At 42.0% G+C, this 24,937-nt stretch overlaps 1 protein-coding gene and 1 non-coding gene across 5 annotated transcripts in view; both read left to right on the forward strand.

Annotated features, from left to right (window-relative positions):
- The window catches only part of CNOT1 (CCR4-NOT transcription complex subunit 1), a 55,308-nt gene extending 31,827 nt beyond the window's left edge, over window positions 1-23,481 (forward strand). For all 4 annotated transcript variants that reach the window (XM_071440571.1, XM_071440574.1, XM_071440572.1 and 1 more), the window contains exons 23-49: window positions 783-1,013; window positions 2,231-2,371; window positions 3,047-3,226; window positions 4,285-4,401; window positions 4,800-4,910; window positions 5,512-5,589; window positions 5,908-6,085; window positions 6,574-6,704; window positions 7,059-7,355; window positions 8,812-8,952; window positions 9,045-9,149; window positions 9,693-9,812; window positions 10,636-10,827; window positions 12,556-12,698; window positions 13,296-13,404; window positions 13,495-13,664; window positions 14,765-14,996; window positions 16,623-16,871; window positions 17,473-17,636; window positions 17,911-18,028; window positions 18,503-18,604; window positions 18,833-19,006; window positions 19,548-19,697; window positions 20,442-20,622; window positions 21,906-22,038; window positions 22,132-22,266; window positions 22,398-23,481. In XM_071440571.1, coding sequence (XP_071296672.1) covers window positions 783-1,013; window positions 2,231-2,371; window positions 3,047-3,226; window positions 4,285-4,401; window positions 4,800-4,910; window positions 5,512-5,589; window positions 5,908-6,085; window positions 6,574-6,704; window positions 7,059-7,355; window positions 8,812-8,952; window positions 9,045-9,149; window positions 9,693-9,812; window positions 10,636-10,827; window positions 12,556-12,698; window positions 13,296-13,404; window positions 13,495-13,664; window positions 14,765-14,996; window positions 16,623-16,871; window positions 17,473-17,636; window positions 17,911-18,028; window positions 18,503-18,604; window positions 18,833-19,006; window positions 19,548-19,697; window positions 20,442-20,622; window positions 21,906-22,038; window positions 22,132-22,266; window positions 22,398-22,476 — 4,161 coding nt within the window. In that variant the 3' untranslated portion in view covers window positions 22,477-23,481. The remainder of the gene's footprint in view (window positions 1-782; window positions 1,014-2,230; window positions 2,372-3,046; window positions 3,227-4,284; window positions 4,402-4,799; window positions 4,911-5,511; window positions 5,590-5,907; window positions 6,086-6,573; window positions 6,705-7,058; window positions 7,356-8,811; window positions 8,953-9,044; window positions 9,150-9,692; window positions 9,813-10,635; window positions 10,828-12,555; window positions 12,699-13,295; window positions 13,405-13,494; window positions 13,665-14,764; window positions 14,997-16,622; window positions 16,872-17,472; window positions 17,637-17,910; window positions 18,029-18,502; window positions 18,605-18,832; window positions 19,007-19,547; window positions 19,698-20,441; window positions 20,623-21,905; window positions 22,039-22,131; window positions 22,267-22,397) is intronic.
- On the forward strand, window positions 3,724-3,862 carry LOC139596584 (small nucleolar RNA SNORA46). The gene has a single exon (XR_011681362.1). It is a non-coding gene; the product is annotated as a small nucleolar RNA SNORA46 (small nucleolar RNA).
- Window positions 23,482-24,937: the final 1,456 nt, after the last annotated feature.

Genomic DNA, 24,937 nt, shown 5'->3' on the forward strand with positions numbered 1-24,937 from the left:
CCTGAAGGTCTGAGAGCCATGGGAATACCTTGTTGTCCAAAACAGTGTTCATCACATGGTGTCTGCCTTAAATGTGCTTTTATTGCTAGAAATACAGAAAAACTCATCCCAGTGGCAGAGCTTAAGAGCATGAGCTAAATAAGGAAAAATGTTTGGCTCTACCATTAAGGCAGAGGCTTCACCCGAAGCTGCAAAGTCCAGTAGCAGTCTTGGTTTCACTAACAGCTTTCAGATTGTACCCCTTAAATGACAGTCTGATGTTTCCAGTTTCTGGGGAAATGTATAGCAGTGGGGAAGAAACTAGTTTTCTACTATGGAACTATTTCAGAAGATCTAAAAGTTGGCTATTTCTGAACTGTGGTTTTGCTTATTAATGGTGAACTGCAGACTATCTAGCTGTCAGAGTCCTTGCAGAAGACTTCTTACCTGCTTTGTAGCCTGCTTTTGATATTCACACATTGTTCTTAGGCTCTTTCTCCTCTTTTGTTCAGCTGTTCTAGGCTTGGAGGGAGAGGGATGGAGTTTTTTAGGTAGTGCTCTGTAAAATATTAAGCATATTGGGTCTTGTTGAGGCAGAGCTTGAGGCTCCTCTGCAGTTAGTAAGTCCATAGTGACAGGATGTGCTTTATCAGAGTATGCAGTTGTATTTAGAGATTCCTTTATGGCAAGACTGTCAAATATTTGAATGATTGTTGGCAAACCTTTATAGTGCTCATGCTGAAAATCATATAGTTCTGTTGCTGCATGTGAAATTTTCTATGTGCTTGTTCTCCCTATTTTAGTACATAGAATATGGACAGCAATCCAGAGATCCTCCTGTGAAGATGCAGGGTTCAATCACCACCCCTGGAAGTATTGCACTTGCCCAGGCTCAGGCCCAGGCCCAGGTTCCAGCAAAAGCTCCTCTTGCTGGCCAAGTCAGCACTATAGTGACCACCTCAACCACCACCACCGTTGCAAAAACCATTACGATCACCCGACCAACTGGAGTCAGCTTCAAGAAAGATGTGCCGGTGAGCTTTGTGTCATTGTGCCCTTCCCAGAGGGGCAGGTGCTGCTCTGGACCAAGTGCATACACACAGAATCTGTTTTAATTTGTGTACTACAGATTTTCAAACTGTGATCCTTATTTTTGATTTAAAACATGTAACCTTTAAAGTATGGCCAACATTTTTTAGAGAGAAGGCATTTTTCATCATCAGACTATCCAGTTGCTTTGGGGTCAAGTTGAAATGTGTTCTTGAGACTGTAATTATAAAGACAATTACAGGAACACCATTTCTATTAATGACTTGCAACAGAACTCTTAAAATAGTTGGCACCTTCTATTCTCCTTGGGACTTAAGGACACTTATTGCACACGTCTGACGCAGTTCTAACTGCATTAGGTTTTTCATGTCTTTGGTAACTTGTGTAAACACCTCTGAAGCTTGTCAGAGTTATTACAGGGTTGGCAGATAGATAGAATTGGCTATTGCACGGAAAGTTTTGGGGCACCTGTCTTTCTGCCTGGGACTGTCTTTGAATAGGTCCCTGTAAAGGAGGCAAAAGCCAAACATAGCTGAAAGTATGAACACACTTGGGGGGGACAGTTATTAGTGTAGCTATTAATGTCTTTCACACCTGATTACATCATGTAGAAACTTGTTACTTTGAAGCATTTGTTTTCCCATTTAAACTCCAGTCAGGATTGATACTGAAAACTGCATCACCTTTTCCCTTAATTGTGATGTACCAGGTGCTAAACCCTGGGGTCCAGACCTGCAGCTGTAGGGACCAGGATCACACTCTGTGGACGTAAGCTGGCAACTCAAAATGAGAGCCTGGTCTCAGAATGAACCTCTGGGATTTCTCCTTCCCAAATCAGCACTGAAGTGCTCCTGGAGCCTTCCTGCTGTGTTAAGTGCTGCTCACTATTGTGTTGTGATTTTTCTCCAAGCTATAATTGCACACAGGCTTAGAGGCCTAAAGGGTGCCATTGCAGTTGCACCTATTTTATGTGCATGTAGAGGCTTTTTCTGCAGCAGCATTCTTCTGCTGAGTATTGATCATCATTTTTAGAATAAAAAAATCACTTGACTCCTTCAGAGTGCTGCTGAAAATGAATCTGAGACAGTAGATGTCCCCTCATAAAGCTCAATTCTAGTTTTGCTTGACAGAACAGAGCAAAAGTTTATTTTGATGTCACCACTAGGTATTGTTTATGCTTAACTTCTTGTTCTCCTTCCAGCCTTCCATTAATACTACCAACATTGATACGCTGTTAGTAGCAACAGATCAAACAGAGAGGATTGTGGAACCTCCAGAGAATGTCCAGGAAAAAATTGCTTTCATCTTCAATAATCTGTCTCAGTCAAATATGACACAGAAGGCAAGTATGAAAGAATGCTAGTAAAAATAGTTTTTATACTCTTAATCCTTTTTAATATATTCATTTTTAAGTGTGGGCTGATGATACTTCTACAAAATTCTAACTTGAAAAACTTCAGGAGGGAACACACTGTAAAGAAATGATTGTTTCCAGCACTTTGTGCTTAAACATTTTTGGAGATAAAATTTTCCAGGGAGAGGAGAGATGGGTAAAAGATACCTGTTCCTAATCTTAAATAAACATTCACATCATAAATGGACTGGGTACCATTAAATGTTGCAAGGTTAAGCTCAGCTATTCAGAAGTTAAGGGAATTTTTTTGAACTAGTTGAGGTGTACAGTCCTGCTGCCACCTGTGCTGCTGTCTTGTGGGTGGATGGCTTGAGCTTGTAAAGTGACAGCATTTATTTCCAGTTGTCTGGTAAAAAGCTGGGAAGTGAAGGAGAGGTGAATTGTTATACCTTGCTGATTTCATGCTTGAGTCCTTACTGGTTGACCAGATCTTCGGATAATGAGACACTGGTTTCAAATACTTATTTTTTTGTAGAAAAACAGCCTTAATGTTAGAAGCAGTTGACTGACCATGAACTGTATGTTGGTCAGAGCTGACCCCAGAAGGTTTTGATCATCTTCTCATCTGTTCTGTGGTGTGCTTTGTCTTTGGTTTGAGCACAGGTGGAAGAATTGAAGGAAACAGTGAAAGAAGAGTTCATGCCTTGGGTATCACAGTATCTTGTGATGAAAAGAGTCAGTATTGAGCCTAACTTTCACAGCTTGTATTCAAACTTCCTTGACACACTTAAGAATCCAGAGTTTAATAAAATGGTTCTGAATGAAACCTACAGAAATATCAAGGTGAGTAGTGCAAGTTTTCTAAAGGCAGCACAGGAATGTGCTGTTCTCCTCATGCTATTTGTTTGTGTGGTGCTGATTCTCAAATATAGGATATAATTCAAAAACATTCTTTCTAGCTTAACCATTAAACTTACAGATTATCTTTAGGAATACTAGGATTCTTTTCAGTTAGGAGCATATGAAAGACTTAAATTGTGTAACAGGAGGACAAATTTGCATTTGAATTAATTTATGTAGGTGGACTTCAAATTTGTGTGAAGTTTGCAAATTATAACCCAAGGGAAAATTGCTTATGGTCTAGTTGTTTTCTGTGGAGGAAAGTGCAAAGATAGAAAATGACACTCTGCTCTTTTGGCCCAAGAGGAATGGGGGGAAATTGTGTGTTTAGAAAATGAGGGTGTAAAAGCCAAAATTTATTGGAGGGCTAAGATAATGTGGATGGGAGGAGGAAGCAATAGCCCAGAAGTGATGACCAGATGAAACAAGTTTGTAAAGAATGCACTATTTTTAAACCTGTTGGTGGGATTTCCTGACCACCATGGGTTACGCTGTAGTGCAAAAGCATCTCCTGGCTCTTGAGAATTCAGCTGACCCTGCTCTGTTCAGCTGATGCTCCTCTGGAGTTAAGGAACAGAACTAACAGCAGAATACTTGTTTTATGATTGATGACATGATTTATGTTTTGACATGACAATGAGATGGTTTCCCTGGAAGGTTAAACTGTAGCCTTCAGGTCTGTGATGAGGCCTAAGAGGAAGCACAAGTTACACTCAGCTATGGGAGTAGTTGTAACAGTCTCAACAGAATAAATGGTAAGGTCTGGGAAAACATAATCCTCTTTTTTTGATCCTTTTAAAGAAAGGAATTCTGTAGTCATTACAGTGCAGATCTACAGAGTGCTGCCTTGAAGTGAAAGCTATTCAAGTATCTTTGTAATGTGACTGAAGCTCAGAACTTAATGTTCTAAAACTTTGCCTTCATTCAGATCAGCTGTTGGATTTGGAGTCTGGTTATCTTCTGCTTGCTGCTTGAGATGCTTTTTTTTTATTCTTTGTTAGGTGCTATTGACATCAGATAAAGCTGCAGCCAACTTCTCAGACCGTTCCTTGTTGAAGAACCTTGGTCACTGGCTGGGAATGATAACGATGGCTAAAAATAAGCCCATCTTGCACACGGTGAGCTTCTGTCTTTACAGATTGCCTTGGCATGAATTGGTATGCTATTATGCAGTAGCATAGGCTATTTGGGAAATCTTACCACCTTTCTGGTGCCTCTTTTATGTGCCAAGTTCAAAGTATGACTCCAGAGTTGGTTATTTAACACTTCAAAATATTTTTTTATATCGGAAAAGTTAGTAGCTAAATTTATTTTGGCAAAAGTTTGTTAATCCATGTAAAAATATAGATGGATAAATCTTTGTTCAAAAAGTAACTGCTGCTTAGCAGTCTGTAAAATTCAAGGGCTGTCTTGACTCAGCCTTACCTGTATCTGAAAAGGAAGCAGTGTATTAGTGGGATTGTGCAGTGTGTTTGCTGTTTTCTCTACCTTCATTCCCACTTCAATTGTTTTTCAGGATTTGGATGTGAAGTCACTACTACTGGAAGCATATGTTAAGGGACAGCAGGAATTGCTTTATGTAGTGCCATTTGTTGCCAAAGTCTTAGAATCCAGTGTCAGGAGTGTGGTAAGTGTCTTTGTACAGACAGAGTTATTGCTTAAATGGCAAAATATTGCAGGAAGTAATCAGCTTTTGTCACAAAATGAAAACTGATTTAATTCAGTGGAGAGAAAAAAAAGGGATATAAAAGCATAAAGTCAAGGAGTGCTCCTTGTGTGGAGGGAAAGTACATGGCCATGCATTTTTAATAGATGGTGTTAGCTGAAATGTACTGTGGTATCCCTGAACAGAACTCCATTGAGAAATGGAAGGAAGTCATTTAAGAGATTCTAGGATATATTTATTCCTAGTTTGGTTTTTTTTTCTCCCACCCACTTTGATCCTGATCAGCTTGTCGGTTCTGCTTGACATGGAACATGGTCCTTTCAAGAAGGACCAGGTCATTGTGTTTCCAGTTTTTCACTTAAGTTCCTAATGTATTTCTAGTTATACTGAATTACTGGAATAATTATTACTAAAGTACTAAATTCTACTCTAATCACAACAGTACAAAGGTTTCCATGGCTGTATGCACGCATAGCTGCTTGTGTTTCAAACATTTCCAGTCATAAACTATCCAAATTATTCAAGAAGTTTCTGTAATCCTGCTCTCTTCTTTCTCTTGTAGGTCTTCAGGCCTCCAAACCCATGGACAATGGCCATTATGAATGTTTTAGCTGAGCTACATCAGGAACATGATCTAAAAGTAAATTACTGGATTTTTTTCTGTAACTTCTGCGTGTAAGGTTTTATTGACATACTACTCAAGAAGGATGTTGTGAAGGACTAAGCAGTCCTCCTCACTGCTTTAGCATGGGGAGATTGCTTGGGAATTGCTTAATTTGGTAGAACTTGGATGAAATTCTTCTCCATGAGGTCAGCATCAAGATAGTTGTCTAATCCTCAGTCATTGTTGGTCTCTGCAAGGGGTGGCATTAGAATGGGGAGTTTGGGAGTCAGGTGGATCAGTAGATGTTTTGGGTATTTTCCTTGTAACATGACCTAAACTAGAGTTGTTTTGCAGTTGAATCTGAAGTTTGAGATTGAGGTGCTCTGCAAGAATCTTGCACTAGACATCAATGAGCTGAAACCTGGAAGTCTCCTGAAAGATAAGGACCGTCTGAAAAATCTGGATGAGCAGCTGTCTGCTCCAAAGAAGGATGTGAAGCAGCCAGAAGAGCTACCACCCATCACAACAACCAGTAAGTACATCTCATTAAATCCAGAACCACACTGTTCAAGTTCAAATAAGACAGGTTTTGCTATACAAAATAAAATATGAAGCTACATATGCTATTGTAATATTCCTGAGCACTTGGGTAGTTTTGTGAGAAATAGGTCTACAGAGTTTGGAGATGGAAAGGGAATGGAAGCCATCATGAGGACTAATTCTGTATTATGTTTGTGTAGCTACTCCTTAGACTCCCTCCTATTAACAATAGACCAGGTGCTAAAACTGTCATAATGAAAAGCTCTCTTAAAATGTACTGAAGCTACTTTGGTACTAATTATTAGGCAAATGAAGAATGAAAGTTGCTTGCTAAGTTTAGGAGGTTTCATGATCAAACTGCAAACCTTTTATTTCTGGTTGTTTCCTGGTTTAAGTAAGAATTATATACTTGTTTTATAAGCAGTTGCTGCTCACTGTGGTTTCATAGTGTCTCAGTACAAACCTACTTGTGTTCTCCAGCTGCTTCTACAACTCCAGCTACCAGCACCACTTGTACAGCCACGGTTCCTCCACAGCCCCAGTACAGTTACCATGACATCAACGTCTATTCTTTAGGAGGCTTGGCTCCACACATTACCTTAAATCCAACGGTAAGTTTTAGAGCTGATTTAGTTTGCTATCTTACAGCCAGGGTTGATGCAGATCTCAGCTAGTGGGAGCTATCAGGATTTCAGTATAAAAAGAGCCTCTGTGCTCCTTTTGTCCAGTTATCAGCTCACCTCTTAAGTCAGTCTTGGCATTGTTACTCGGCTGCAACTCGGTTAGAAAAATAATAATTTGTTCCAGATTCAGATTTATCAAATACTGTAATAGCTGCATGGGGAACATGGGAGTACTGCACATGCTATGACAGTGCACTTATGAGTCATTGAGAAAGTGCAGGTGTGTGGGGTAGGTGGGATTGCAGTGTGCTTCATTCTCTGCCCTCTCCTAACGCCCTGCAGATTCCGCTGTTCCAAGCGCACCCGCAGCTGAAGCAGTGCGTGCGGCAGGCCATCGAGCGGGCGGTGCAGGACCTCGTCCATCCCGTGGTGGACAGGTCCATCAAGATTGCCATGACCACCTGTGAGCAGATAGTCAGGAAGGACTTTGCCCTGGATTCCGAGGAGTCCCGGATGCGTGTGGCCGCTCACCACATGATGAGGAACCTGACTGCTGGCATGGCCATGATTACCTGCAGGGAGCCTTTGCTGATGAGCATAGCTACCAACTTGAAAAATAGCTTTGCTACTGCACTGAGGGTAAGAGCCCCATCATTTGGAGTTTATATCCAACTTAGGGGACTGTAGGCATCCAGCATTTGTAGATCAGTTCTCTACAATGTAGACTTGTTAATTAATTGTGTGGCTTAACTAGCATGGGGATGAATTTACTGGGTAGAAGTTTTGTCTCTTGTGGAATTACAGTGGAAAAAAGTGTTGTGATACCAGGTCAAACACCCTTAAACTGAGATGGTAGATCTTAGTAAATGGCACACAAACTTCCTGACTATCTTTTTATTTTGCCCAGTGTTCTCTCCAGTTAAATCACATCATGAAAGCCTTGGAGGCTTGAACTTTCTGCAGGGTTTGAGGCTGAAAGGCTAAAGTGTGGAAGACTGAATTGATTTTGGTGATATCTTGGATTGTTTCAGCATGCAGGCATATTTTATTTACTTGTGCTGTGAGCAGATAGGTAGTTTAGACTCTTCTGCACAGCTTGTGAATTCATTGGGTTTTCTAGAGGCTATTATCAGGTCTCTTAATGAAGAAAATAAGACCAGCCTGCAAACTGCTGACCACAGCAGTGGCTACTACAGAATTCTTGCCATCAGTGTCAGCAACAGGCACAAGAGCATAAGGATCTTGGAAAGATCAAGACACAGCTGTGCTTTCAGCAATTAGAAATTAATCAGGTTTTTTTTTATCCCTGAAGACATATGACTGGTAGAAATCGAGTTTTAATCCAAGGAAGTTTTTAAAGGGACAGTTGTAGAAAACATTTTGTTGCAGAAAAGGCTCTGTATGAGGCATCAGAATTCTTTTCTGGCTTATTGTTATGAAATGGTTTAACAGAAATAGTATAATTTTCATGAATTAATAGAAGAGATGTTTGCAGACAATGAAGTCCAAGTAGATGTGACAGGCTGCCTTTATAGATGTATTCCATTTCCAGTGGAAGTTGGCTGCTTTGCACCCTGGAAAATAAGTGCATCTGTTCAGGATTCTCATAAAGCAGACTCTGCGAAGGAAGGAAGAAAATCTGATTCCTTATCAGAAAAGGAATCCACTGAAAAAGGCTTAGGACTGCTCTTTTGCACTGTTAGTGGTGCACCTTTATATCTTCCAATTACAGCCTAGGAAGTAGAAAAACTTCTACTGTGATGCCAAGTCTTCCCTGCATTAGCATCTCTCTGTGAGTGTCTGTCTAAAGCAGGCCTTTATTTCTGTGCCCTGGAGATGGGTAGGTGGAGAAGATGGAGACCTCCTGCTGTTTTGTTCCTTGTTGAAAGTCTTTACTGTCGTCTTGCCTACATGTTTTATTCAAAGCTATGCAAAATTAAATTTAGTATTGTATATTCTATGGCAAGGGAGTGTGATCCTAAGAGCATTCCTTTTTATTGCTGGTCTTCTGTGTAAGCAGTGGTACAGGTTTTAAGGCTAGTTATATATACAGGGAAATTTTACATTCTTCACTGATTATTGTGATTTTCAATAGGCAGCCTCCCCACAGCAGAGGGACATGATGGAGCAGGCAGCTGCCCAGTTAGCACAGGATAACTGTGAGCTTGCCTGCTGCTTTATCCAGAAGACAGCTGTGGAAAAGGCAGGCCCTGAGATGGACAAGAGGCTCGCAACTGTAAGTATGGCTCTGCTGAAGAAGTATCCTGTGTGCTCATACACATCCCTATGGATGTCTAAAGTGCAGTGTGGTGTTTGTGTTTTTGGCAGGAATTTGAGCTCAGGAAGCATGCTAGGCAAGAGGGGCGGCGCTACTGCGATCCTGTTGTGTTAACGTACCAGGCTGAGCGGATGCCAGAACAGATCAGGTTAAAGGTGAGCTCTCTTCTGATGCTGCTCTTCTCTCCCTCCTGATAAGGAAAAGTGGATGGCACAGCATCAGCTGAGTAATCATGTATTGTTAGTCTTGCCTAACAGTGCAGCTGCTGTTATTTTGATTAGTATGGAAACACATAAATACATTATTCCAAATTGAGTATTTATATAATTTTCTAAATTTCTTGAGTCTCTATTTCTGTGCATTTCCTCTCACTGTTTTGTTGTCTTTATATTTTATTTTCTTTTGTCTCCTTTCTATGTCCTTCCTTTAAAGGGCATACCATGTGCTTTCAATAGAGCATTTCTCAGTATTCAGTTTTTTCTGTTTCTGGGAATGTGAGTTTCATTTTTAGAGCAAAATCCCCCTTTTAGGAGGTGTGGAAGGAGAGATAGGACCTCAGTGTAGAGCAGTTGAATCCTACTTGATGTCTAGGCCACTTTGTTTAGGAGCTACCTGCTACACAAGTTGCCCTCAGTTTTTACTGCCTCAGTCTTATAAATGAGTTAAATGCCTGTTCCTTTTGTCCTTTTGTTGCAAAGGTTGGAGGTGTGGACCCAAAACAGCTGGCTGTTTATGAAGAGTTTGCACGCAATGTCCCTGGCTTCTTGCCCACCAATGACTTAACTCAGCCTACAGGATTCTTGGCTCAGCCTATGAAGGTAGAGGTTTCTGAATTAATCAGCCTGAGAGTACTATAGCTGTTATGGAGACTTGCAGAACTTGTGTTTTTGTTAGAAGGACTCATAAGAGTCAAGTGTTTGTATTGTTTGGGGATAGCGCTTGAAAAAATGCATTTGTTCTAAAGACAAAGTAATGGTAACATAAAACTTCCATCCAGTCTTGGGGATTTGTAATCCAAACTGGGACAAATTCTGCAGTTCAGGATTACTACATGTAGTTTTAATTGCACTGAAACATTTTATTCAAATCTCAGGTTACTTTTGAAGGTCATGGATGGCAAGTCTGAATTTTAAGAGAATTAACAAGTTTTTGTATGCTTACATAAGGCCTTACTGACTGAACAAGAGGGAATGGCTTCCAACTGAAAGAGCACAGGTTTAGATTAGATGTTAGGAGGAACTTCTTCCCTGTGAGGGTGGTGAGGCACTGAAAGAGGCTGTCTGAAGAAGCTGTAGATGGCCCACCCCTGAAATGTTCAAAGCCAGGTTGGGTGTGGCTTTGAGCAACCTGCTCCAGTGGAAGATGTCCTGGCCCATAGCAGGGCAGTTGAAACAAAATGGTCTTTAAGGTCCTTCCAACCCAAACCATTTTGTAATTATGACTGATAGAATTATGTGCTGGGTATTTTCACATGTACTTATATGTATGTACTTAAAATGCCAGCATAACAAACCACAGTACTGTAGAAGTCTAAATTCTGGATACTATAATTTCTGAAGGAGAAGAGCCAGTCAGTCAATATTTGAGTGTCACAAATGCAATCCTTGCAAAAATCACTGATTCTCACTTTCTCTTAAGCAGCAAGCTTGGGCTACAGATGATGTAGCACAGATTTATGACAAATGTATGACAGAACTGGAGCAGCACCTACAATCCATTCCACACACCCTGGCCATGAATCCTCAAGTCCAAGCCCTGCGCAGCCTCTTGGAGGCAGTGGTGGTGGCTCGGAACTCCCGGGATGCGATTGCTGCACTTGGGCTACTGCAGAAGGTGAGTGATGACAACTCACCTCTGTAACAGCTTGCTTAGAATTTATTACTCACCTAGCTGGTGGATTGTCTTGCTGCTGACCTTGTTTCTTCATGCATCCTGTGGAACTTGCTGGGTGAACCGTACTGAACTGCTGTCTTTGGAAATCTGATTGGGAGGGAACCATTGTGTTCACGTAGGGTATTGTACACATGGTGTTGGGACTGTTGTGGGAGAAGCAGGTGTACAGAATTCTGGGACTTAGTTTTGTTCAGATGTGGCAAGTAGAGAGCTGTTGCACTCCAGAGTGGTCTGATTTCAGGATGATTTGGAGGCTAAAAAGGGGTTTGAACTGCACTTGTAGGTAGATAGTATTGAGCCTAGTACTAGATTTCTAGTGGCACACTTGGGGTTTATTTTGCAGTGATTGATATATGACTATGCATGGTGGGTTGACCCTGGCCAGCTGCCCAACATCCATGCAGCTGCTTCCTCTTTCTGCTTTTCTGCAGGATACAGAGAAAACACAGGGAAGACTAGATGATATTTGTTCAGATTATGACCGTTTAATAGGGAAAATAAAGGTCATTTGCACAAATGAAACTAAAATATCTACTTCCCATCAGCAGAGAGATGTCCAGCTATTCCTCTCAAAGCAGGGCTTCAGCACATGTGACATTTGCCTGGAAAGGCAAACATCAGAACCATGAATGCTCTTTTTCATCCTCCTTTCCCTGAGCTTTTATTGCTGAACATGATGTCATATGGTATAGAGCATCTCTCTATTCAGTTTGGGTCAGCTGTCGTGGCTGTGTTGCTTCCCAGCCTCTTGTCCATCCCCAGCCTACCCACTGGTGGAGGAAGGAGAGTGGGAAAGAAAAAGCCTTGATCCTGTGCTAGTGCTGCTCAGCAACTGGCAAAACTGTGCTGTGTTTTCAACACTGGTTCTGCACAAATCCAAAGCACAGCACCATATGGGCTGCTATAAAGCAAATTAACTCCATCCCAACCAGAATTTGTAGGCTGTGCCAGTGGGAAGTGTTGCAGTGAGCTCTGTGATCTGAGCTGGCATCAGTGCCTGTGTAGTAGTGTAGAACAAGTGACAGACTTAGAGAAAAATCCACTTGAGAATAGTGTAAGGATACCGAGCTGTCTGCATGAGGATCCTAGAACAGTGCCAAAACCGAGGTAACTGAAAGCTGGAGGGAGACTCTTCCTTCTTGTCTGCTAATGCTTTTACCCATTAAAGGATCCAGTCCTGACTAGAACTTGACCAAATAAGTTGTGTTGCCCATGTAAAACTCATCCTCCATTTGCTGTAGACTAACACAGATATTTCTGAGTGTTGCAGCTCTTTCTCTGAAGGAAGCTGCTCACCTCTGGCAGGTTCCATAAATATTTTCTCAGGTAGTTTTCCACGAGCCGTATGCAGAATTGCTTGAGGAGGCATTGACTTGAGGAGACTGCAGCACAAAGTAACAGGGTCTGTCATGGTATTTGGTGCACATACCAAGCTAGTGAGGCATAGAGAGACCTGTATGTTTGTTTCTGATAGCATAGGTGTGTACAGTGCATGTATAGATGCCATAGTAGCTGGTAAAATCTCACACAGTCTTATCAAGAGGTCAGCACAATTCAATTGATTTTTTTTTTCCACGTCTTCTGGTGATAACTCTTGCTGATGTAATGTGCAGAAGATTTGGAAGAGGACTGGTTTTTCCCTCTGCTAACAGGTTGCATCTATTCTAGGCTGTAGAGGGCTTGCTGGATGCCACCAGTGGGGCTGATGCTGACCTCCTGCTCCGCTACCGTGAGTGTCACCTGCTGGTGCTGAAGGCTCTGCAGGATGGCCGTGCCTATGGATCTCCGTGGTGTAACAAACAAATCACTAGGTCAGTTACAAGGCAGCAAGAACACTGATGTAGCTTTGACCATCTTTTGGGAGTTCCTGTATTACTCTGAATTTTCTGCCTGCCAATATTTTTCTTTGCTGCAATTTGGACAGACAGAAAATAACCAGCTTTTTTTGTCAAAATTAACTAGATCTTCTGATAATGCTGGTTCATCCCAGAACATGATAGGAATCCTTAATGGAATTAAGCATTAGAGCATGGTGTGGTTTTTTTTTTTCCCCTGATTTTGCAGAGAATATCTCTGTGCTGTCACAAACAATGTGACATGGCATATGCCTGCAGCAGAAGCTTCAGCTAGGCAGATCTGCCAATTCATCCTTGGAAGAGAGACTTCTTATGCTGAACAAACTGAAGCTCTTGAAGGGCTCTTGTGACCAGTTGTGCAGGGCAGTAGATGCTTGAGTTTGACTGTTCTGAACTTCAACATTACTGTAGAGAATGCTCTAGAAGAGGCTTCTTTTGAAGCTGGGTAATGAATCACAGTGAATGTCACAGTTTCTGAAGTAGTAGATTTGAGTTGTTTCACTTAAACTGTGTTGTTGAAGTACACTTTTTGTAAGAAGTCCCATTCTTCAGGTGCCTGATTGAATGCAGAGACGAGTACAAATACAACGTGGAAGCTGTGGAGCTGCTAATCCGCAATCACCTTGTTAACATGCAGCAGTATGACCTTCACTTGGCTCAGGTAAAGAGAATCTGCTCTTTTAAAGGAGGAGGGATGCACTCACTCCACTGTAAGATCTGTGGTTGAACTCTGTCTTTTTCATGTTGACAGTCCATGGAGAATGGCTTGAACTACATGGCTGTGGCATTTGCCATGCAGTTGGTAAAGATCTTGTTGGTGGATGAGAGAAGTGTTGCCCATGTAACAGAAGCAGATCTGTTTCACACCATTGAGACACTCATGAGAATTAATGCTCATTCCAGAGGAAACGCCCCGGAAGGGTGAGGCTATAGTATTGTGCAATGTGTTACTTTTTTTGTGCTGAATTATGATTTGCATATTATATAGGCAATGTCTCATATCATTCAATCATACAGCTTTTAACTTTGCCTAAGGCTGCAGTCCTTTCTTAGTTTCAACTGTCACTCGAGTGTAAATGGGCTCATCTTAGTCAAAATAGAGGCAGCTGCAGCAGCATGTGAAGCTGAATGCTTAAGCAAGAAAATCTCTCCATGCACTATAGTCCAAAATTCTGTGCAACTGTGAGAAATTTGTTTGAATTCCTGCTTTATCTCAAATTTATGCCGTATTATTTCCTGCTTAAATCTTACATATTTAGGTGTCAGTATGTTAATTTCTTAATTGCAAACAATCGAGTTGGACAGTCCTTTTTGTTTAGAGCTTACAGAGCAATCCTCCACCAGTCTCACATGGCTTATGTATCCACCAGCAAACTGCCCAGACCATTTGGGTAGCAAATGTTGCTGCAACACCTGGAAATACCTGTGGGACTTGCAGGCCTCCTCTTTGTAAGGTGGAAGCAGTTATTGCTGGGTTTGAGAAAGACACAGATTAGAGCTTGGAGAACTTTGAATATCTGTGAGAGCAACCAGCAGCTGGCTGATGGCAGTGGCTGCCTTTACCAACACAGCTGCTAGTAGGATGTCACAAAACCAAAGTCCTTTCATCTGCAGTTGGCATGGATAGACTGTCTTCACTGTATGGCTTGGCTTTCACTGCAGCCAAATCCAGTCAGGCCATTCAGTACTGGCATCTCCCTATCTGGGAGCATTTTAGGGCTCCTGAAGTCTGCAGAAGAGAAGCTGCTTCTAGTCCCTGTGGTGTTTTGTTGCAGCACTCCACTGTACAAATTGGAGTGGAACTTCAAAGCTTATGTGATTTCAGTGTTCCTTCTTTCATCATAAGTGTATCTGCTTTCATGACTTATTTCTGCTATTCCAGTGAGGACTGTAAGATAGAAAGTTTTAGTATAAGAAATAATTTGCTTTCTTTCAACTCTCTTTGACTGAGCTTCCAGTTCCTGCACCTTGTGGGGGAGGAGGAATTCTAACCCAACTCTTGCTCTGGTCTGTTGCATTAGATTACCTCAGCTGATGGAAGTGGTCCGATCAAACTATGAAGCAATGATTGACCGTGCTCATGGAGGTCCTAATTTCATGATGCATTCAGGAATTTCCCAAGCTTCTGAGTATGATGACCCACCAGGCCTGAGGGAGAAGGCAGAATACCTGCTGAGGGAGTGGGTGAACCTCTACCATTCAGCTGCAGCAGGCCGTGACAGTACCAAAGCATTCTCTGCGTTTGTTGGACAGGTAGAGCTTTTGGAAAGAAAGGTGCTTTTTATTCAACATAAGTAGGGTGTGATGCCCCCCATTTTAAAGTGGTGTTATAACCTGTTAGGCATCCTTTTGAAAGTTTCAGCTGTATGGCAATTTACTGTCAAAGTTCTCTCTGGTTTTGATGAAGCCCTGTCCTCCATCAAATCATGTTCTGCAGATACTGTAGCAACAGGCTGTCACTTCAGACCTTGAGTTCTGAGAGAAGTTTGGTCGAAAAGGAGCTTGAGCTGAAATAGCTCTTGGAAATAGTTTTGTCATGCTCTGTAATGAGCCTTGACTGGTGTTGCTCCTTATGAGTAACAGTAAAAGCTCTGACAGCCTACAGGAGGATTTCACCAGTTGAGATTCAGGTAAATTGTTTCAGGTCATGTGGGCAAGGGAATTCTTTTTGAAAATGTGAAATCATTAATAATGTCCTTTTGTACTGGTTATAGACAACTTTCAGTTGGTCTGACTTCTACTGCATAGAACTTTTTGAATGTTTTTAATAGATATTGTGCTAAGTATACATCTTAAAGAAATATTTTACTATTTCTGTGATCTCACTTCTTTTACTTTAAGTCATGCTTCTAAAGCACACTTTATACTCAGAGTACTCACAATACTTAGTACACTTTTGTCCCAATTCACTCTTTATCACACTTGTTTGATTACCTTTTGTACATATTTGATCAGTTTTGAAAAAGCAATTGGAATATATTGAAGTGCAGTGTTTATTTACAATTGTTTCCTTACAGGCTTTAGTAATAAGTTTTAAAGGCTATTTTGCAATAGCTACATTAAATAAGGTTCTGTTACTGAACTCAAATGACTGCCAAAGTGTTGCTTCCTTCCCACAAGTCTGTAGGACAAGAAGAAGCACAGAACTTTGAAGGCAGATACATAAATTTTTGGGCTTTTTAGAAAAAAAGTATTTCCTCAGAAATACTAGAAGTTCTCCAAATTACCTATTCTGCTGTTTTTATAGCTTTATGTCCAGTAGGAGTTTAAAGATAAGATGCTTTATTCAAAACCCTCAAGTTTTCTGCAGTGTATTTTGTTTCATTTTGATGGTTCTAATACTCTGCCTGACAAATAAAATGAGGTCTCTGGGGTTTTTTATATGTATATTATTAAAACAACTCCCCCATGCAAAGCAAAAAAGCCCACCCAGTTTTTCTCTGTGTGTAATGTTTGTGTAAGGAAAATTTGCTTTCCAAATGCAGTTTGCTTCTACAGAATGGGGCTGCCAAGCAGTGGTGATTGCTGAGCTAGGAGCTGGAGTCTGCCCTACCCAGAGCTTGTGCTCCTCATGTTCTTCATGCAAGGCTGAGTGCGGGTGGCAGCACTGATGCTGAAACAGGCTTCTCAGCTATGCTGATGGTTGGAAAGATTTGGGATTCAAAAGATTGTATTTGAGAATAAATGTGTTGGCTAAAATTGTGTTGCCACCCTCAAATTGCCTTGCAAACAATAATCTGTCAGGAGAGCATGGCAGAAATTAACTGTTGTGGCAGGCAAGGGGGGTGCTTTGTGGAGGGTGTGTTGTTGGAAATAAATTGTAAAATGAGCTGTCTGTGGTTATGGTGCTGACGTCTTTTCCTTTCCTTTCCTGGTTAGATGCACCAGCAGGGGATCCTGAAAACAGATGACCTGATCACCCGTTTTTTCCGGCTCTGCACCGAAATGTGTGTTGAGATCAGCTATCGAGCCCTGGCCGAGCAGCAGCACAACCCTGCAGCCAACCCCACCATGATTCGAGCCAAGTGCTACCACAACCTGGATGCCTTTGTGCGACTCATTGCACTGCTGGTGAAGCACTCTGGGGAGGCAACCAACACAGTCACAAAGATCAACCTCCTGAATAAGGTTGGGAATCCTTCTTGTCTTTGTTGCATTTAAAGTGTGTTGTCGGCTGTACCTTTGATAAACCGGAGGTGCAGACCTTAATGTGGGCAGAAGCTGCTGAAGTGTCTGATGAGAACTTGGATGGGTTTGTTACTGATAAACTTTTGAGTGAACTACCAATATGCCAAATGGCTTTCTTGTTCACAAAGATTTCATCTCTAACCAATCTGAAATTCATATTTGTGCCTTGAAATGAAATAGTCAGCAGCTGTTGTTTTAAGGTTGTTGATTCCTGAGTGTTTGCCTTCATGTTGTGAGGGTCTTGCCTTTGCTCTTACATTACTTGGGTTATGGCTGGATCATCTTAGGTAGTCTGAGACCTTCAGATACTGCCCAGTCAGTCATTGTGACTGTGGTCCAAGGGACAAGGAGAGCAAAGCATAGTGGTTGGCAATTACTGAAAAAAACTGGAATATTCATTTATGCAACACTTCCAATAACTAGGATTTTTGGTTCTTGTTAATATCTACTGATTATTTTTTTTTACTGATGGTTAAAGTATTATCTGTAGTCTGACTTGCAGAGTAATTCTTCCTGTCTCCACATGTCTTAATCTCTTTAGGTTCTTGGTATTGTGGTGGGAGTTCTTCTGCAAGACCATGATGTTCGGCAGAGTGAGTTCCAGCAGCTTCCTTACCATCGCATTTTCATCATGTTGCTGTTGGAGTTAAATGCTCCTGAGCATGTGCTGGAGACCATCAACTTCCAGACACTCACAGCTTTCTGGTATGTATTTGGGTTTGGCCACAGTGCACATCCTTTCTTAGTAGGATCAAGGATTTTCACTTAAAGGCTATCTGACTGTTCTTTGTGGTGGCTTCATCACCTTTGGAGTAACTGGTTCTACTGTGGACTGACCACTTGCTTGTTTTAGGGAAGATGACTGGTAAAACCCAAAATGCTCAAATGCCTTTGCTTTTAGGGCTATGTTTTTCCCTCAATGTTATGAAAAGCAATCTTATTGCTGTGCACTTCTAACCTGCTCTAACTTTTCTTTCAGTAACACATTTCACATCCTGAGGCCTACAAAAGCTCCAGGTTTTGTTTATGCCTGGCTGGAACTGATCTCCCATCGGATATTTATTGCAAGAATGCTGGCACATACACCACAGCAGAAGGTGTGGCTGCAGTTTATCTTTTCTGAATTAAAAAGCTCACCCAGATGTTTATCTGGTGTGATGCTGTTTCACATCTCTTAAAGTGCACTAGTAGCATGGCTGTTCTGTTTTTGTTGTCTTCCATATTCACAGTAACCTAACTGCATGGAGGAGAGTCTGTGTGTCAATAACTATGGAACACAGGGGGAATTGAATTTGATAAACATGCCTTTGTCAGTGTCTGGAAGAGCTGTAACCTTCCTTCTGGGCTAAATATTGTCAGCTCAATATGGCATGTTGAGGGTTCTGGAAACACCCATGGCACATGGTGTGCAGCTGAAGCCCGTGAAATGAGCTGGGCTGCACTCAGTGGTTGAGCTGGCAGTTCCTAGCTCTTCATCCATGTTTATATAAAGATCAATCTAATTAAAGTTTTGAAATTAAGGTAACTGGCCTTCATTGCACGTTTTCCACCTGCTGTTCTTTTCTTGACAGGGTTGGCCTATGTATGCCCAGTTATTGATCGATCTATTCAAGTACTTGGCTCCTTTCCTTAGAAATGTGGAACTCACCAAACCTATGCAAATTCTTTATAAGGTAAAAAATGTCAACTAATGGATGCTTCAAATCAAAGTAGAGGATTTCTGGCAGCAAAATAGGATTAGCTTGTTTTTTCTAACTTACCTCTGAGAGTTGAATTTAAATTGTGGAGGAAGCAGGCTGCCATCCCAGATGAGTTTCCTTCTGGTAATGTTAACCACATGACATAGAATGATGGCTCTGGAAGCTTTTGGACAGTTTTAACAGTAATATTTTATTTCACAGGGCACTCTGCGTGTGTTGCTGGTCTTGTTGCATGATTTCCCAGAATTTCTTTGTGACTACCACTATGGGTTCTGTGATGTGATCCCACCTAACTGTATTCAGCTAAGGAATCTGATCCTGAGTGCCTTCCCACGGAACATGAGGCTTCCAGACCCTTTCACCCCCAACCTAAAGGTAGAACTTAATTTGAAGGAGTTTGATCATAAGAAACTGTATTGCTCAAAATACTCTCTATCCAGGTTAATATTATCTAATTAAATCTTTGGGTATCTGCTAGGTAACTAATTTTGGAATGATCAGAAGGAAACTTTCTCATGCTGCCAAAGCACTGTCCTGTTGCACTTCTCTGCCTGAGCTGTTCAGGGTGATGGGAGCAAAGCTGCAGTGCTTGTTGTCACTGAAGAAGGCTGTTCTTGATTTGTGTGGATGTTTTTGCTTTTTGAAACTACCAGACTGTCTGGAGTGTAGATGGGGAGACCCCAAAGGCAGTGACTGAATTTCTCTGGCCTTCACCCCTGAATTTTTTTATCCTCTCAGTTCTTCAAGACATCATATAATAAGTTTGCATGTTAGATATCAAGTTTCTTCTAAAACCTGCAAAATTGATAGAAGGAAGAGTGATCAGCAGCAGTAGTTGCTGAAATACTGTTTATAGATCTGCTTTTTAATTTGTTCCATTGCTGATGGTTTAATTGACTGGGTTTTCTGTCAACAGGTGGACATGTTAAGTGAGATTAATATTGCTCCACGAATACTCACGAATTTCACTGGAGTGATGCCACCTCAGTTCAAGAAAGACTTGGATTCCTATCTCAAAACCCGTTCTCCAGTCACCTTTTTGTCTGACTTGCGAAGCAACCTACAAGTAAGTTTGAGGTTTTTGAGGTTTCTGTGGGTGTTCAATTGAAATAATGTTGCACAAATGATCTCACTGGTTCAGCCACCATCCTTTCCTGCAGGAATTTTGTTGGTGTTGGCCAACATGTGTTCCAGACAGTAGAAAAGCCTGTGAAAATGCACACTCTGAATAAGTCTTCCACTCCCTGATAGGATGTATTGAAGCCTTTTAGAATCTGATTAAATTCTAACTCCAAATAGATTGTTACAGAAATACGTGGCTCCTCATGCCAATACTTGAAGGGTAAAAAAGATCAAATTAGCTAAAGCCCAGTTCAGAATTGTAGCTAAAACCTCATTTAAGACATCTCATGGCTTAGCTTGCAGCAGACTTGAGTCTGAAGTTGGATTTCCTCAGAGAATTGCTTAGACAGAAACATTCACACAAGGGGGACCTTTCCACCAGCTGGTGAATTCACATTGCCTTACCTGATGTTTTCCTTCAGGCAGAAAGTAAAAATAAATCTGTTGTCAACACTTTGCTGATGTTTTTGAATATATATACACACAAACATATATATGCACTACAATATATGCCTTTTAATATAAGCCATATTAAAAAAGGCTAAATGCCAAATTGGATTTGTGGATGTTCCAGTGTGTTGTCTTCTGGATAATCAGTAATATACTTGGATGCTGTTGTTGCACATGCTGTACCTTCGAGTGCTGAAGGAATATTGACTGTTAATGCTTTTCATATCTTTGCTATTAGGTATCAAATGAACCTGGCAACCGCTACAACATCCAGCTGATTAATGCACTGGTGCTCTACGTAGGTACTCAAGCTATTGCACACATTCACAACAAAGGCAGCACACCCTCCATGAGCACCATTACCCACTCAGCTCACATGGACATCTTCCAGAATTTGGCAGTAGACCTGGATACTGAAGGTGAGCTGGAAACACTGCTAGTTCATGCAATGTCATGTTTACAGCAAGTGGGCCCTCTCTTTAAAAAGGACATTGAGGTACTGGAATGTGTCCAGTGAAGGACAGTAAGGCTTGTGAAAGGTCTGGAAAACATTTCCTGTGAGAAATGGCTGAGGAATCTGGGTTTGTTTAGTGTTGAGAAGAGGAGGCTCGTGGGCCTCATGCTCTGAAGGGTTGTTGTAGTGAATTGGGGGTCTTCTACCATGCCTGCAATGAGAGGACAAGAGGAAATGGCCTTAAGGTGTTACAGGGAAGATAGAGATTAAATACCAGGAAAGGTTTTTTCACTGTTAGGGAGGTCTGATATTGGATTAGGCTACCCAGGGAGGTGGTGGAGTTGCCATCCCTGGAGGTGTTTGAGAGGTGTCTGGATCTGGTGCTGGGTGATGTGATTCAGTGGTTATGGGATTACAGGGGTAGTGCTAGGCTGATGATTGGACTTGATGGTCTTAAAGGTCTCTTCCAACCTTGATGATTCTGTGATTGCATGTAGCTGATAGTGAATTCACAGAAATGAATGCTACATTAGAATATAGGAGCAATGTTCTAACCAAAAGTTCAAAGTATTCAAGGGAATTAGAAATGCCTTCAGTGAAGAAGAATTGAATTCTTATTTCCCCATCAGCCTGGGTAGATGCAGCTTTTACATATCTTCAGTTGGTTTGGTTTTGTGTACCTCCACAAGGCTCCCAAACATTAATCTCAAGCACTACTGGTTGCTGCTTTATTCCCCTTGGTGTGCAAGGAAAGCAGTGTTTGCTCAGGGGTGCAAGCAGGGTGTGTGCTCAGGGGAGCAGTGTGTGTGTGTGTGCTCAGGGGAGCAGTGTGTGTGTGTGTGTGCTCAGGGGAGCAGTGTGTGTGTGTGTGTGCTCAGGGGAGCAGTGTGTGTGTGTGTGTGCTCAGGGGAGCAGAGTGTGTGTGTGTGTGCTCAGGGGAGCAGTGTGTGTGTGTGTGTGTGTGCTCAGGGGAGCAGTGTGTGTGTGTGTGTGCTCAGGGGAGCAGTGTGTGTGTGTGTGTGTGTGCTCAGGGGAGCAGTGTGTGTGTGTGTGTGCTCAGGGGAGCAGTGTGTGTGTGTGTGCTCAGGGGAGCAGTGTGTGTGTGTGTGTGCTCAGGGGAGCAGTGTGTGTGTGTGCTCAGGGGAGCAGTGTGTGTGTGCTCAGGGGAGCAGAGTGTGTGTGTGCTCAGGGGAGCAGTGTGTGGGTGTGCTCAGGGAAGCAGTGTGTGCTCAGTGCTCTCTCCTGCAGGCCGGTACCTCTTCCTGAACGCCATCGCCAACCAGCTGCGCTACCCCAACAGCCACACCCACTACTTCAGCTGCACCATGCTCTACCTGTTTGCAGAGGCCAACACAGAGGCCATCCAGGAGCAGATTACCAGGTGAGAGGGATGGTGTTTAACTTGCCAACATTCAGCTTTTTGCTTTCCTTCCTTCTGTATTTTTGATCTTGAGCTCTTACTTTTGGATTTCAGGGTTCTCTTGGAACGACTGATTGTAAATAGGCCTCATCCCTGGGGTCTCCTGATCACGTTCATTGAGCTGATCAAAAATCCAGCCTTTAAGTTCTGGAACCATGAGTTTGTTCACTGTGCTCCAGAAATTGAGAAGTGAGTATAACTTAACCACAAAATCATTAAAATGATATCTCTGAAGCAGTTGAACCTTGAGTTTTTGGTGCTGTCACAGCATCCATTTGCTAACATAAATGCACCTACCATTGCTTTGCTTCTGTGTGCAGGTTGTTCCAGTCGGTTGCACAATGCTGCATGGGGCAGAAGCAGGCCCAGCAAGTTATGGAAGGGACTGGTGCCAGTTAGATGAGCTGCATCCTGCGTTGTAAGAGTGCCAGCCTGGAGGTCCCGTCCCATCAACTGACTGAAGACTCTGTAAGACTCCTCCTGACCTTCCCAGCCCCCTTGATTGGGTAGACACAACAGACCCTGGGTGAAAGTCTTATGTGGGCATGTTCCAAAGTTTGAAACAAATTTTTTGACTTTCGGCCAAACTTCAGAAGATGCTGTGAATATCATTTGAACTAGTGTAAATACAAGGAACAGAAACATTTGTCTGGACTTTTGGGTTTGTGCAAATTGTGTAAAAGGCAGGTGGGTAACTGGTGCCTGTCCATCTTGTAATAAAGGGGCAGCTGCTGATGCCAAGCACTTGTCTGGGGCAGACCTCCTTGTCCTGACATTCCCAGACTCCCAAAGAATATTGAAAAGCCAGTAACTTATTTTTCTTTATGTGAATGGGGGACCTTTAAATCACTAAGTTGTTTAAAAAAAAAAAAAAAAAGTGGATGTGTTTGGAATATGGGAATTCTGTGGAGTACAGGAGGGGTGAGGGAGGGGTTAAGGTTCAGTGTTGCTTTCCCCTCACCCTCATCAAATGCTGATAGACAGCAAGTGAAGTGGCAGTCAGAGAATGCCTCCTTTTTGTTGGAGAAGAAACAGGCCCTTGGTGAGGGTCAGCTGTTTTCAGTAAATAAACCAGAGACCAGGCCTATAGCTTTTTTTTTTTTTTTTTTTGGACAGTTGTAAATTTTGGAAGATGAGGGGTTAAATCTAGACCTTTTCCCACCCTCCCCTGTGACCACACAGTATAAGTTTGTAAAAAAAAACTAAAAAAAAGAAAAAAAAGAAAAAATTTAACAAAACAAAAAACCCAAAGGACCAATACAGCCCATTTTGTAAGGATTTTCAATGTTTTGTAAAGTATTGGTCCACGTGTTGTATTTTGTAGCCTTTCTAGTTCTTGGGCTTTAGTTCTCCCACTCTTGTATGTATGCATACTGTAGTTACACATTAAAGTCATGACATGCAGCACGTGCCACTGTGCTTATTCTGTCCAGTTCTGTCCTGGCCAGTTGGTGTCTTCCAAAGCCTGTTCTACCCATCCAAAATCTGCAGTTTTCCAGTGTGTTTTGGGCACTGCCTGTTGAGAAGCAGCTGGGTTTGTTCTCTAGCATGAGGTCAGTGGGCAGATGTAATGACTGGACAGGGTCTTGGTTTGAAGGGCATCAGAAGGGGCAGTTGTATGAAAATAGAAATGGCTTGTCTGCAAGCTCATGAGCAGGGTTTGTCTCAGGCAGGAGACTGCACTGGAGGTATAATGGAGTATAGACAGCCCATCAGTTTCATTTCTAGTGCCTTCCACTCTGCTGTGATCTCCCTGCAGCAGGAATCTGCCCAAGGCTGTGGTTAGCTATTGTAAAGGTAGGCAGCTTCAGTGTTGTTAATATTGCAAGGTCCTTTAACCTAGCAGATGCCAGGAAATAGAGCTTCATTTCTTTCTTTTTACATAACATCAGCTTGTTAAAGCTAACTGCTTTAGTTGACTGCTGTGGGGTAGGCAGAGAGGTCAGGATTTCCTACTTGGGTTTAAGGGGTTCCATACCTGGCTTTGCATTTGCTGTATAGAGGAAAAAACAGCTCTGAGGGGTCACTGATCCAGCTGTGCCAGTGGCTGGCAGCTCAGAGGGAATTCTCTCTCTCTCTGTTCCAGGCATCAGTCACTTCTGTGTCAAGGAGTAGATTGTGGCTAGGTCCTACAATTCTGTGGCATTTCTCTGCCAGGTCAGCAGCTGTACTGAAACTGAGCCTTTTGAAGTTGGAACTGTGGACACAGTTCTCATTTCTTCTTCACTATACTTTGTACTGTCCCTCCTATTCCAATCCAAAGGACACAGAGTTTACATTGTTTTCCAGAAATTGTATGTCTGTTTCTAAATCCCTATGATAAAATAGTACAGCATAATTGACAGCCCCCTGTTTGAGGATTCTCCCATTCTAATGCAAACAGCTCCTGAATTCTAGCATCCAGTGGGATACAAAAGGAGATCTTTTTTAAGGGAATATCTTTGAAATCTAATGCTCTAAACCACTGACCAGTGTCTTTTTATGTGATTGATGCACATCTTGTGTGCAAGCTTTATTGCTCTAAAACCTTGGACAGCTGATCTGAGTGTGGTTTCTTAACAGGTAGAATTGGGGTATTAAAATGACTGGCATTCCTGAAGCAACCCAAAGCTAATAAATCTTTCAATGTTTGGTCTAGCCCTTTTCTAGCTTCCAATTTACCAGGGTGTTGTTTTCATTTTACCCATCTTGTGCCTGGTTTTAATTGGATTGTTTCCAGTTTTGCTTCTTGTGATCTTGCAGGAGTGCCAGTCACCTACATGAGAGGAGTCACCTTATCTTCTATTTTTGTGGGTATCTCTTCCTCTCTGGGTCCTTCTGATCCTGTAACATAAACATTTATGCCCCCGGGGCTTTTTCT

This window comes from Agelaius tricolor, unplaced genomic scaffold (genome assembly GCF_023055355.1).
Source record: "Agelaius tricolor isolate 1412-34295 unplaced genomic scaffold, bAgeTri1.0.p SCAF_15, whole genome shotgun sequence".
Taxonomy (NCBI): domain Eukaryota; kingdom Metazoa; phylum Chordata; class Aves; order Passeriformes; family Icteridae; genus Agelaius; species Agelaius tricolor.